Below are 14,544 nucleotides of genomic sequence, written 5' to 3'. Positions count from 1 at the left end.
AGGAATGCAGGTGAGCAAGCAGGGCCACTTATCTTTTGAGGAACTAGCTTTCCAGTGATGTTTCAGTCCCAAGGCACAGCCTGCAGCTAGGCCCTCGGAATGATTTCCCCAGGCCCATCTTTGGCTGAAGAAGCTCCTGGAGAGGAGGGCTTCCTGGACTCTGCACTTCCAGAGTTGGGGGTCCTTGGGGAAGCCTATCTGGCAGCTGTGGAACCAGGCCCCAACGACACACCCTTTGGCCCCCCAAAGCAGTTGACCTGCTGCTGGCCCGCCCCTTGTTCACTCAGCCTCAGTGCTCAGGAGGGACAGGCGGAGTCGAGGCAGCAGGCTGGGCCACAGGGCGTCAGTGCCATCTGTGAACCTGTTCTCTCACGTGATCCCTGAGAAGGCTGCTCCGAGGAAAGGGGCAGTTCACTGCCCCTGGGTGGGGATGCAGGGCCCCAAAGGCCAAGGGTGAGCTGGCTGCCAGCTGATTCCTTCAGCCTGTTCCCAGGCACTGGGCTGGACACCCGGCCACCAGACTTCATCATGGGTCTGGGCAGGACCTTGGGATGAGGAGGAGCCAAGAAAGGAGAACCCCTAGAGAGTAGGAGCCCTGAAGAGCAGAGTGGGTGATGGTGGGGTCTTCATAACATGATCCCTCCGTCCACAGCTGTGGGGAAGCACATGCTAAGGCCTGCTTTGCCCAGCTCAAGGTAGCACTGGACTCACTGAGGCAATGGGACTCAATGGTCTCATTGGATCTGCAACCCAGCTCCTACTAGACCCTCCTGGAAGGGTTAGGAGCAGGCCCTCCTCCCACCCGCCAGGGAGACCTGGAGCACCACAGGTCCCACCCGTGCATCCACCCAATCCGGGCCTGCTCCACCCTCCCAGGGCAGCTGCCACCACCATCTGCTCCACGTGGGTCCTGCCTACAAGGGCAGAGTCCACCTCATCTGGTTTCACCAAAGATCTGCAAGATGGGGTGTACTCATTACTCTGAAACCAGCTCAGAGAGGCCAAGCAGTTTGCCCGAGAGCACACACCTTAACACCACACTTGGGATTTTTTTTTTTCCCCAGAAGTTTTGGTCTTAAGGTGTGTGCACTCCGAGAAACAATGAGAAGGAAAGTGAGAATCACCCCCCCCCCCGGGGGGGGCGTTGGCCATGCCACAGTCCCTTCTCCATTCTTCCTGGGATCTTGGGTGTACACACCTAGCATGATTTTTCAAGCCACTGGGTCTGGGACTCAAAACTGGTCAGCCATGTGAGAGTCCAGTGACAGCCAAGTCATCTGGTCCTTGAAGCCCAAGTGCCTTTTCACCTTTGTGCCAAAATACTTCTAGAACCCTGAACCCAGAGTTATCAACTCCAGGCCTGCTGCTGCTGTGGTGGTGATTTTTAAATAGCCACTATGTACTACTGGGTCTTCAAGATTTTCTCTTTTTAATTTTTTTTTGCCAGAGGGCAAGAGTGCCCACTTGAGAGAGTGGAAAGAACTCACCCCTCAGGGGAGAGGGGAGATGACCATGCCAAGATCACTTCTCCATTTTCCTGAGGTTCTGGGCATGCGCACACAGATGCCGCCTGGCTTGAGTTTCAAGCTGGTACTTGAACTGTGGTCAGCCATGTGGGGAGCCCAGCACTGTAACCACCATGCCACCTGCTGGCACCAGGCGTTCAAGGTTTTTTTAAGAAAAAAATTCTGGGAGACCAACAAATGGTGTAATGATTATGTTGCAGGACAACCTCATAATCGACTGCAGTTCAAGTTCCAGGCCCAGTGGCTTAACACTGGGTGAGTCTGTGTCCATGCCCGAGATCCTAAGAGGAAATTGGAGAAGGAATTGGAGTGTGGCCATCCCCCCAGGGGGTGGTTGCTCACTGTCTCTGTCTCTCCAGTGAGCACACATACCCTATAGCAAAAAGCTCTCTCTAAAAAAAAATGTCTTAAGCCAATATGGTGCTTTGAACAGTGTCCAAGTGAGATGAGTAATACAGGGCTTTCTGGCACCTCTGAAGCTGCCACAGCAGCGGCTTCTGCTCCCTAAGCCTGGTGGACCCATGGTAACCCAGGCTCAGACTCCCTGCCTGGAAGAGCACGAGGCCCTGTTGGCTTCAACAGAAGTGGGGTCCACGCAGGCACAGGTGCCCTGGAGGCTAGAACTCCAGACCGTGTGGCAGCCATGCTGGGACCCTGTACCTGAGCAGAGTCCAAGCACTTTCACATCGATGCTCTCAGGCCTCACAAGCCTGGGTGAAGAGAAGGCAGTAGGGACTCTCTGATGAGACTGGGCAGGGCTGGGGCCCAGGCCAGGTTTCCTGCCTCCCAGACTGCCCTGCCTGGAGATGGCCAGGCCCCATCTTGCAGATACAGGGCCTGGAGGCCTGGAGGTGGACACCGAAGTCGTTTCTAATGCTCCTGGGCCTTGTGCGGCCTCTGACCTAAGCAGGCTGGGGCTATCGGATGTGGCCCTCCAGACTGATGACAGCTTTGCCACTTAGGCCCAGTGGCGTGGGACAAATGTTTTCTCTGCTTTAGTTTTCCTGTATCTAATGTGCTGTACCACAGTGGAGACTGCCCTTCCTAAAGTCACATCACAAAGGTCAGAACAGAGCTAGGACCCTCAGAGGTCCTGCCCCACCCTACTCCGTGGGAGCGCAGAGGCTGAGTCCTCAGGATTGCCCACCACAGCCAGGACAGGCCCAGGCACCCAGCTTCCTGGGTGTAGCTCTTCCCTCTGCTTCCTGGGCAGGGCTGGCAGGAAGCTCCCCTCCCTCCAACAGCACTCTCCCCGATGGAGCTAGAGGATCGGAAATACATCTTTATTACATCGTTTAAAGTCCCCTCCCACCCAGGTCACATCTGTGCAGGGCTGGCTCCACTGCTCACCTGAGGCCCCGCCAGTCCTCCCAGGCCCCACCCCACCCCGCCCTCCATCGCTACGTCAGCAACGCCTGGCGCAGCATCTGCTTCTTCTGGGGTGTGAGGCGGGTGGGGAACTGGATGTCGAAGAAGATATAGAGGTCCCCCTTCTTAGTGGGGTCCTCGGGCAACGGCATCCCCTCACCTGGCACCTTCTTGAAGTACTTGGGACTGAGATGGGAGAGGATGAAAAAAGGGAGCTTAGTGGGACCCCCAGAACTGTACCTCCCTAGGCCCCATGCACCCCTTCCCACATGACCTTAGGGGCCATCAACTGAGGTTTCTGCATGGCCTGGCTCTTTACAGCCAGAGCCGGGAGGGAGGGGAGAAGAAGCTAGCTTGTTCCAAAAACACTCTTCCTGAAAAGGCTGTTTTATGTTTTCTGGGGTTTTTAAAAATTTTTATTCATTCATTTTTAATTTGACCAGAGAGAGAGGGAAAGTGAGAAAGCAAGTCACCAGGTCCAGAACTCGAACTGTGGTCGGCCATGTGGGCGTGTCCAGCACCTTAACCACCACACCACCCATCGATCTCCTTAAAAGCTTGATTACACCAGGGAACCAGCAGTTAGCGTAATGGCTATGTCGCTGGACTCCCATGTAGTCGACCGCGGTTTGTGTCCCGGACCCGGTGGCTTAAAACTCACGCCGGGCGCGTGTGCGTGCATGCCCAAGATCCCGAGAGGAGAATGGAGGAGAAGGGATTGCGGCGTGACCATCCCCCCTGGGGGGTGATTTCTCGCTTTCTGTCTCTCTGTCTCTGTCTGTCTGGTGAGTGCACGTGCCCTATAGCAAGAACCTCTCCAAAAAAAAAAAGAAAGAAAAGGTCTAGGGACCAGCAGATGGCATAATGATTATGTTGCTGGGCTCCCAGGTAGTTGACTGTAGTTCAAGTCCTGGACCCGGCGGCTTAAAACTCATGCCAGGCATTTGTGTGTGCCTGCTTAAGATCCCAAGAGGAGAATAGAGGAGAAGGGATTGCAGCGTGGCCATCTCCCTTAAGGGGGTGATTTCTCGATTTCTGTCCCTGTCTCTCCAGTGAATGCACACACCCTATAACAAAAAAAAAAAAAGTGGAAAACATCTAGGGGTATGGCTCAGAACTCCAAGAAGAGGTTTGGGGGATGGAGGCAGTAAGGACTGCCCAGCACTGGGGTGCTAGCCTCTGCCATGGCCCTGCACAAATGAGGAACAGGCACCCTTCTGCAGGTGAATACAGCCTGCACATGGCCAATGTGGGTTGATTCCAGGCCTCCTGCCACCTGCAGGGGCCCCATGTGCAGCCTACACAAACTGCGCCAGGCAGACCTCTCCGACACTACCCCCTCAGCCCCAGGCCGGCCCTCCTCTTGCTTCCGGGACCCCGGGCAGAGGGACTCACTGGATGATGTCATTGATGGGGATGTTGAGCAGCCGGTCATCCAGGGTCTTCACCTCCACAGTGCAGCAGGTGAGAGCCTGTGGGGGCAGGGCCAGAGGCAGTCGTGGGGAGGGTCATCAGGCTGTCCTATTAGCAGGCAGTTGGTGAGCCTACTCAGTGCCAGACCCTGAGCTGGTCACCAGGGAGACAAAAGGCTGTTCAAGAACTCATGGGTGAATGATCAGCAATCACCTGCCCTCTAGGAGTGTGTGGGTTGGTAGGTGAGACTGACAATACGGTGTAGAAACTCTGATTGAGGTGAAAATAAGGGGACGTGGGAGCCAAGGAGGGGCCTCTATGCCATTCTGGAGTGGGACAGGAAGGCTAAACTGCAGTGCCAGCAGTCCATGAGGGCCTTGAAGAGAAAGGTGAGTAGACAGCATTCCAGCAGAGGGCCCAGAGGAAGGAGAGAACACTGCAGGGGCAGGGGTGAAGGGGATGTGTCAGTGGTCAGATGGTGCAGGGTCTCCAGGTCCATGCTCGGACGTTTGGACAGGAGTGAGGCACGTCTGGGGTGTGTGGGAAGGCCTCCGTGGAGGAGAGCCTGAGGAGGGGAGGAGAGTGAGGACAGTGGGGATGAACAGAGAGGAGAGAGTAGACCAAGGTTGGGATGGAATCCACAGGACACGGTGGCCGACGGTAGGAGGGGAGGCAAGGTCCTTCCACCCCTGCACCGCCTCTGCCCACTGACCTTGCCCAAAGGGATGGGGTTCACAAAGTAGAGGTTGTCATTCTCCCTGCGGAAACGAGGGTGTAGCTTCTCCTTTACGATGAAGATGATGTCGGCTGGGATGATGTTGGGGCCCTGGGAAGGGTAGGCCAAAGGGTGACAAGGACTAATTGGTGGTGTGACCTCGGTCATGCTCTGCCTTCTCTGTACAGTGACCAGATTAAACCAGGTTTCCGAGAAGGGCCTTTTCAGCTGGCCGCCATAGCCCCTGCTCTGTGAGGCCCACCCAGATGAGTCCTTCTAGAATGCCTTCTCGCTTACTGAACATGCCTGAAATAGACCTCTACCCTGAGGGGGAGCCGGGGAGAGGGCCCTGGAGTGGCAGTAGGACACTGAGCTGGGTGCCAGCCAACTGCCAGCAAGTCTCGGTCCTGCCAGCAACTCCAGGGGTGACACCCTCACCAAGCTTTGTTAAACTCTGCAAAGGTCACTTCTGGGCACTGAGGACAGAGGAATCCTACTGGTGCCTGCCTGCAAGGAGCTCCCAGTCGATGGGGAAACATGCCGTGAATTCCCAGCATGCTCAAGACTGATAAGCAGAAGGTCAGAGGCAAGGGCTCAGAGGGGTCATAACCACGAGGGAAGCTGCCCAGAATGGGGGATGTTCGAGCCGGGTCCCAAGGGCTGTTTGGGACGTAGCTGTTTGATAGGTAAGAAAGGGGGTAAGAAGTGCAGAGGTAGAATGGATCTCCCTCAGCTCTGAATACACCTCATGCTGCCTTTTCTCAGGACTTAGGGATGCAGTGTGCCTTGGGCAATAACCTTATATTTTTAGTTTAAATAAGTGACGTAAGGGCTGCTCTGTGGCCTGGTGTTTAAGGCCGTTGAATCCTACATGGCCAACCACACAGGTTTTTGTTTGGTTGGTTGGTTGGTTTTGGGGTTTTTTTGAGAGAGATTTTTGTGGGACCAGCAGATAATGTAATGATTATATCGCTGGACTCCCGTGTAGTCAGCTGTGGTTCAAGTTCTGGACCTGGCGGCTTAAAATTCATGCCAGGTGTATGTGCATGCATGCCCCAAATCCCAAGAGGAGAATGGAAGAATGGAGGAGAAGGGATTCTGACACGGCCATCCCCCCTGGGGGTGATTTCTTACTTTCTGTCTGTCTCTTTGGTGAGAGCACGTGCCCTAGAGCAAAAATCTCTAAAAAAAAAATAATAATAATTTAAAAAGGGAGAGATTTTTGCTAGAAGGCATGTGCACATGCCAGAAAAGGGATTCTGACACGGCCATCCCCCCTGGGGGTGATTTCTTACTTTCTGTCTGTCTCTTTGGTGAGAGCACGTGCCCTAGAGCAAAAATCTCTAAAAAAAATAATAATAATAATTTTAAAAGGGAGAGATTTTTGCTATAAGGCATGTGCATATGCCAGAAAGCAAGAAATCACCCCCCAGGGGCGATGACCATACTACAGTGCCTTCTCCATTCTCCTCTCGGGATTTTGGGGATGAACTCACATGCCCAGCATGAGTTTCAAGCCGCCGGGTCTGAGACTCAAACCATGGTTGATTACACAGGAGTCCAGTGACGCAACCATTACACCATCTGCTGGCCCCAAACATGGAGTTTTAGTCCTGGACCCAGAGACTTGAGAAACACACCAGGCGCATGTGCATGTGTGCTCAAAATCCCGAAAAGGAGGGAGAAATAGAGGAGGGGGGTGGTGGCATGACTACCCCATAAGAAGAGTGCTGGAGTTAAGACTCGGTTCTCTGTCCAAGTCTGCTCACCTCTAGGCAAGTCACTTTCGCCTGCAGGCCTCAGTTTTCTACTCCGTAAAATGAAGGCAATCTCATTCATAGAAGCATTGTGAGTCCCATCCTGTGGTGGGGCCATTAGGGTCATCTCACCCACGCTGCAGACTGGTCTCCCACCAAACCAGGGCTCACAGGGGCAGGAAAGGGTAATGCCTCCCTCCTCAGTCCTCCCACCCCGAGCCCAGGTACTAGTCAGCTTCCCTCCCTCTCACCTGGTCGCCTTCCTTCTCAAAGGTGATGCGGGTGCCCTGCCGCCACCCGGGCTTCACATCAATCGTCAGGATCTTGTCCTTGATGGTAGAGGAGTACCCGTCCTCATTCAGCACCTGCAGCAGGGTGGCAAAGAATTTAGGATGCCAGGCCATCAGGTGGTGTGGTGGTTAAGGGCGCTGGACTCCCACATGGCTGACCATGGTTTGAATCCCAGGCCTGGTGGCTTGCTTTCTCACCTTCTCTCTCTCTCTCTTTCACATTCACTCTGTCCCTCTCTGGTCAAAAAAATAAATAAATAAGTAAATAAAGAGAGTCGAAATACTTCCTTAAAAAAATAAACAAAATATTTAAAAATAATAATAATAATTTAGAATTCCAGGATGGCAGGAAAAGCCAGGGGGGCTAGGACTGGGCCAACATGCCACCCATCTTGATCATGAGTCAGTCAAACCTACAACTCCAGCCCTGCCCACCAGGTGACACACAGAGAGCATGGACTTGCACTTGGGCCCTCTCTCCAGGTCTGGCCCTGAGCCCCTGCAGTTCTCTTCATTCCAAAGGGAGGAAGAATGGGGACGTCGACCTGTTGGAGCCTCACTCAGCACGGCCCCATTGTGGTCTACCATTCCCCGGTCACAGGCCCACGTGGGAGCTGCCTGTGGAAAGCATGGCCACTATCGGCATCTCTGCTGGCAGAGGTGAGGCTGAGCCAGGAGACAGGGTCAAGCCTGGACTGGCTCTGAGGCATGAGGGTCTTCCTCACCCTTGGGGACTGTCTCTCAGTCGGTCCTCCATGCCCATCATGCTCCCTCTTACTCCTGGGGCTCAGGCTCTGACAAAATCCTGGGGTGTGGCCTGGTAATGCCAGAGGGAGGATTCCCAGGAGACGGCTACCATTCCCAGCACCCCCTTCCATAGTCGGGGGCAGAACCAGGAGAGGGGAAGGCAAAGACCCAATTCCACGAGGAAGGCTGCAGCCTGGACTCCTGCACTAGGAAAACCACAAACGTCCCTTCCAAAAGTCAGGTTCTAGCATTCTGAGGCCCTGGGTCTCTGCCTGAGTCCAGGACTCCATCCGAGATGAGACCACAACTGGGCTCCCGGGTAGCTAGAGGAGGAGAGGGTAGGTTGGAGGGCAAGAAGGAGCAAGCCAAGTACTCACTCTTCGGGAGATCTTAATTTTTTTGGTGCAGCCAAAGAATAAGTCTTCCAGGGACAAGTAGAGGTCCCGTTCAATTGGGGGGTCCTGCTTCTTGACCCCTCGGCCCCGGAGTCCCCCAAAGTTCAAATCCACCTCCTTTCCTTCTGCATCATAAAACTCTGCAAGAGGTAGGGAGAGGAGTAAGAGAAATTGTGTCCAGACTAGGGTTCACCCCCACCAGGTCTGTGTCCCATTTCTCCCCCACTTACTTTTTCTTTCTCTTCCTTTTTTTCTTCTTTCTTTCTTTCTTTTTCTCTTTCTTTCTCTCTCTTTCTTTCTTTCTTCCTTTCTTTTTTAAGAATTATTTTATTTAACTTTATTTTATTTATTTATTTACAATTTGACCAGAGAGAGAGAGAGAAAGCACACCACCAGGTCTGGGATTCTAACCGTGGTCAGCCCTGTGAGAGTCCAGCGCCCTTAACCACGATGCCACCTGCCGGCCCCTCCACCCCACTTTCTTCAGTGCCCCAGGTGCAATATCCAGGATCCTATTCTCACCTCTAGGACTCAGCCTGTGCGGCCAGATCAGGATGCTGTCCTCTTGCCACTGTTCACCCCCACTTTCCTGACTTGCCTGCCAGTAGGAAAAGGACCCTCAACTTCGGCTCGCTCAGTAAAGAGGGGTGCACCCTCTGGTGGCATTGTTGGGTAGTGCCAGAAAAGGCAGGCAAAGCCCTTTAAAGGGCAGAGGGTGGTAGCGCCAATCTTCCCCACACTTCCCCAGCTTCTACTCCCACTCACTGCCCTGTCCAGCCCAGACCGAGACCACCAGACACCCAGCCTCACGTGCCTATAAAGCTACCGGCCTATCTAGGGAAGGGATAGGGCTAGTCCCTAAGGACTGCAGAGGTCACTGGCAATATCTCAAACTCCTCTTTGCCCAGCTCCAAGCTCAAGGCCTTTCTTGTTGCCCCACCCTTCCTTCCTAGTGCAAAGGGAGCCCCCATCCCGTCCCGCTGGGCCCCCTCTAGGCTCCAGGTGTCTATCATGGGGATGCAGTAATAATGCCTGACCCACCTCCCACTGTTTAAGGTGGAGAGGAAGAAGGGTGACAACTCCCTGAGTTGCAGTACGCATCAGGTGCTCTTTTCAGCACGTTACATCGTTATCTCATTGGCCCAGAGAGGCCGAACAGATGCTCACAGTCCCAGCTGGTAAGCTGGAGAGCTGGGATCTGAACCACTGGGCCCTCTAACTACAGAACCCATGCCCCTTACCACTAGGCTACTCTGCTAGATGTGGAAGCTCTTTATGAACTGCAGAGACAGGGGTCGCGATTATGGTTCAGATGTTCTTTTTTTTATATATAATTATTTATTTATAATTCTTTTTCTAAATTTGCCACAGGGCATATGCACTCACCAGAGAGAGACAGAGAGAGGGAAAGTGAGAAAGCAAGCCACCAGGTCCAGGATTCAAACCACGGTTGGCCATGTGTAAGTCCTCACTGGCAATATCTCAAACTCCTCTTTGCCCAGCTCCAAGCTCAAGGCCTTTCTTGTTGCCCCACCCTTCCTTCCTAGTGCAAAGGGAGCCCCCATCCCGTCCCGCTGGGCCCCCTCTAGGCTCCAGGTGTCTATCATGGGGATGCAGTAATAATGCCTGACCCACCTCCCACTGTTTAAGGTGGAGAGGAAGAAGGGTGACAACTCCCTGAGTTGCAGTACGCATCAGGTGCTCTTTTCAGCACGTTACATCGTTATCTCATTGGCCCAGAGAGGCCGAACAGATGCTCACAGTCCCAGCTGGTAAGCTGGAGAGCTGGGATCTGAACCACTGGGCCCTCTAACTACAGAACCCATGCCCCTTACCACTAGGCTACTCTGCTAGATGTGGAAGCTCTTTATGAACTGCAGAGACAGGGGTCGCGATTATGGTTCAGATGTTCTTTTTTTTATATATAATTATTTATTTATAATTCTTTTTCTAAATTTGCCACAGGGCATATGCACTCACCAGAGAGAGACAGAGAGAGGGAAAGTGAGAAAGCAAGCCACCAGGTCCAGGATTCAAACCACGGTTGGCCATGTGTAAGTCCAGTGCCTCAACCACCATGTCACCTGCTAGCCCCGTGATTAAGATTTCCTGTGCTCACCTCGCCTCTCAGGGTTAATTCCATGCAGTGAGCCTCACAGGTGTAGATAGGCAACAGTGAGGTGACTCCCACTACTTCCCTCCAAGAGTAATCCAGAGGCCTGTCAATCACCTCTTCCCCTCTAGTGTTACGGGATTCATTGGTTCACCAGCACCTATGGTGTGCCAGGTAATAGACACCCCAATAACCAGACCGCAGGAAGCCCAGCTTGTAACCTTGCCGGGAGATGGGACCTAGAACCCCTGCTGTGGAGCATGAGGGCAGTGGCCCTAGGCTGACCTTCCCTAATGACCTAAAGAGCTCTTACCTGACTTTTTCCAACTGCCTCTTTTCTTTCTTTCTTTCTTTTCTTTTTTTTGAGAGATTTTTCACTATAGGGCGCATGCGCTCGCCAGACAGAGACATAGAGACAGAAAGCGAGAAATCACCCCCCAGGGGGGATGGTCATGCTGCAATCCCTTCTCCTCCATTCTCCTCTCGGGATCTTGGGCACGCACGCACACGCACCCAGCCTGAGTTTTAAGCCACCGGGTCCGGGACGTGAACCGCAGCCGACTACGTGGGAGTCCAGCAACATAGCCATTACGCTAACTGCTGGTTCCCCCAACTGCCTCTTTTCCATGCACCTGTCCCTGAAGGAGCGGGTCCATTGCAAGGCACTTTCTGACTACAAAGCCTATTTTATAATGCCTGCCAGAGGCAGCTGAGTTTATAAAGTCCACATGAGCCTCATTTGATAATGACCCATGGGGCATGTTTATTATGACTATTTAAAGTAAGAACTCCGGGGCCAGCAGGTGGTGTAGTGGTTAAGGTGTTGGACTCCCAGATGGTCAACCACGGTTTGAGTCCTAGACCTGGTGGCTTGAAACTCACACTGGGTGTGTGCCCAAAATCCTAGGAGGAGAAAGGGAGAATGGAAGAGAAGGGACTGAGGTGTGACCATCCCTGCTATGGGGTGATTCCTCATTTTCCCTCTCTGGCAAGCACACATGCCCTATAGCAAAAACCTTAAAAAGAAAAAAAGTACAAGCGCCAGTAGATGGTATGGTGGTTGGGGCACTGGACTCCCACATGGCCAACTGTAGTTTCAGTCCCAGATTTGGCGGCTTGCTTTCTCACTTTCTCTCTCTCTCTCTCACTCTGGTGAGTATGTGTACCCTATAACAAAGTAATATAACAATCATAAATAAAATTGAATAAACAATTCTTAAAAAAAAAAAAAAACTAAAAATAATAAAGTGAGGAAGTGGAGGCTTTAGAAAGGCAAAGACATTTTCCCAGGATGCTAGTGCTTGGATTTGAAATGGGTCTCAGCCTCCAGGTCCCTTGCTCTGCCAGGCTCATGTGGAGTTGACAAGCCCAGCGGCCTCCGGCAGGCAAGTAGAACAATGGGCACATCGAGCTGAGGCAAAGGGCTTCAGCCCACTTATTAACACAGAGAAGAGAAAGAGAGAACTGTTGAAATGGAGAAGGCTGTTGTGCAGCCAGAGGGAAGGGGCAGAGGTCAGGGGAAAGACAGGCAGAGAAAAATCTTGACTCCCCGGGAGGCAGGTCTGGAGGTTACCTGTCTGTAAGACCATCCTGAGCCAATCAGCTCCTAGCGGGTCTGGGACTTGGGATCACACGCCTTTCAGTCTAATGGCCTGTCCATTCATCTCACTGCTTACCCACCCACCCATCCTCCCACTTGGCTGCCCATGTACTCTTCTGCTCCACTCGGCCATTCATCCAGCCTCCCTTCTGACCCACCCACCTACCCTTGTTAGAGGCTAGGCTGGGGTTTGGACTCTCAGAGACCCACCCACCTACTCTTGTTAGAGGCTAGGCTGGGGTTTGGACTCTCAGAGATCAGTCAGACCTGGGGGAGCTCCCAGCCTGTTAGGGAGACAGGCACATTAAGGGAACCTAACTCTAAGTGGCATGAGAAACTTATCAACAGATAGAGAGACAAAGGGCTACATCCCACATAAATATTAGCAAGACTGGGAAGAAGCTATACCCATCGATAAGATAGTGATTAAAAATAATAAATTATGGAGGCCAGCAAGTGGCACAGAAGTTAAGGTGGTTCAAGTCCTGGACCCAGTGGCTAAAAATCACACCAGGTATGTGTGTGTGTGTGTGTATGTGAGTGTGTGTTTGTGTATGCACAAAAGCCGTAGGGGAGAAATGGAAGAAAAGGGATTGTAGCATGGCCATCCCCCCAGGAGGTGATTTCTCACTTTCCCTCTCTCTTGTGAGCACTTGTGCCCTACGACAAAAATATTTAAAAATGAAAAAGAATCAGCAAGTGACATGGTGGTTAAGGCACTGGACTCCCACATGGTCGGCCACAGTTCAAGTCCCAGACCTGGCGGCTCACTTTCTCACTCTCCTCCTTTTTCTGTCTCTGTTTCTCTCTGGTCAAATGAAAAAAATAATAATAATAATAAAATAAATAATTTTGAAAAATGTCTTTTGTCTATATCCTACTTAATGTTATTGTTTGTTTTCTTTTTAAAAAGAAGAAGAAGAAATTACAAAACACCCCATGGATATGTCAGCACTTGGCATTCATTCCCTTTTCCCAGGTACCTCCCCTGCTGCAGCATCTGTAGAGCTAAGAAGGAACATTTCCCAGGCTCTCTTGCAGCTATGGAATAGCTTTGAAAGCTATTGTCAGGCACTAACAGCTGTGAGGTGGCGGGAAGGCAGGAAGACAGAGGTGGGATCTCTGGCTGTGGCCGGAGCTGGTCAGCTCTGACTCAGAGACACTGGGTTTGTGTTCAGCAGCACTTCTGTGTCCACCCACTAGCACATGCCTGTTGGAGGCAAGGAGGGCAGCAGTGTGACAAATTCCACACGCTGTGGTTGTAGCTACACCGTGTGTTCTGGAACACAATGGCAGTGGTGCCTGATTCCCTCTTTGTGGCTATGGCTGAGATAGTGACTTTGTGGGTCAGTTGAGAGGTGCTATTCCTAGAAGAATTCCCAGGGGCCAGTCTTCTCATCCAGACTTTCCAATGATTTTAATTTAACTTATGTGTTCATTTAAATTTTTGCTATAGAGCATGCGTGCTCACCAGAGAGAGACAGGGGGAGAGAGAGAGAATGTAAGAAAGCAAGTTGCCGGGTTTGGGATTTGAACTATACTCGACCACGTGGGAGTCCTAACCACCTGCTGGCCCCCTTCCAATGATTTCTTTTTAAGGATCCAATTCTTGGGGCTGTCATGGTAGTTAAGGCATACTGGCATTTGTGGTTAAGGTGCTGGACTCCCACACATGTGATTGCACTTCAAGTCCCAAACCTGGAGGTTTGCTTTTTCACTTTCCTTCTCTCTCTGTCTCTCTCTGATCAAATTTTAAAATAATAATAACAATAAGTAAAATAAACATTTTTAAGAGATATTTTTGCTATAGGGCGTGTGCGCTTCCCAGAGAGAATAAGACAGAAAGTGAGAAATCACCCCCCCAAGGGGGGGCATGGCCACACCACAATCCCTTCTTCACCATTCTCCTCTTGGGACCTTGAGCATGTACACATACACGCCCCGTGTAAGTTTTAAGCCAGGTTTGGGACTCGAACCATGGTTGACCATGTGAGAGTCCAACAACATAACCATTACACCATCTGCTGGTCCCAAATAAATAATTTTTTAAAGAAAAATAATTAAGGATCTAGTTCTCTGCATTTAACTCCTTTCTGCTTCACATGGCTAGAATGGTATCTATTTCTGCAACTGATTCTTGATTAAATACATATCCATACAGTGAAATCTTTTGTAGCAGGGGCAGCAGGTAGCATGGTGGTTGAGGCACTGGACTCCCAAATGGCCACCTGTAGTTTGAGTCCCAGACCTGGCAGCTCACTGTCTCACTTTCCCTCTCTCTGTCTCTCTGGTGAGCACATATGCCTGATAGCAAATACAATAATAATAGTAGTTAATGCATTAAATTAAATAGTTATTTTAAAATCTTATGTAACTATGAAAATGAATAAAGTAGATCTATAGTAGAGCTCTCCTGCACTCACAGGAGAGAGCAAGAGACAGTGAGAGGGAAAGTGAGAAATCACCCTCCAGGGAATTTAACGTTCAAGAGAAATCAATGTGTATAATGTGGTCTCATTTCCTTGACAAAATAAAAGGCTTGGGATTTCGACCACTGAAGATCCTCTGTCCAGACTTCACCCTTCTGCTCCCAGTCTAGTCAGGAGCCAGGACAAGCCAA

At 51.5% G+C, this 14,544-nt stretch overlaps 1 protein-coding gene across 3 annotated transcripts in view; it reads right to left on the bottom strand.

The window, feature by feature from the left end:
• Nucleotides 1-1,698: 1,698 nt before the first annotated feature.
• Nucleotides 1,699-14,544, bottom strand: part of DNAJB13 (DnaJ heat shock protein family (Hsp40) member B13) — a 23,200-nt gene continuing 10,354 nt past the window's right edge. Inside the window, exons 4-8 of one of the 3 annotated variants that reach the window (XM_006140975.3) lie at nt 8,194-8,351; nt 7,031-7,144; nt 5,020-5,133; nt 4,290-4,366; nt 1,699-3,080 (exon numbers count right to left, since the gene is read on the bottom strand). In XM_006140975.3, the coding sequence (XP_006141037.1) occupies nt 2,927-3,080; nt 4,290-4,366; nt 5,020-5,133; nt 7,031-7,144; nt 8,194-8,351 (617 nt within the window). In that variant the 3' untranslated portion in view covers nt 1,699-2,926. The other 2 variants (XM_006140976.1, XM_006140977.2) reach the window with 2 other exon arrangements.

Source organism: Tupaia chinensis, unplaced genomic scaffold (genome assembly GCF_000334495.1).
Source record: "Tupaia chinensis unplaced genomic scaffold, TupChi_1.0 Scaffold000047_1, whole genome shotgun sequence".
In the NCBI taxonomy this organism is placed as follows: domain Eukaryota; kingdom Metazoa; phylum Chordata; class Mammalia; order Scandentia; family Tupaiidae; genus Tupaia; species Tupaia belangeri.
This window is presented reverse-complemented; position numbering and strand designations above follow the sequence as displayed.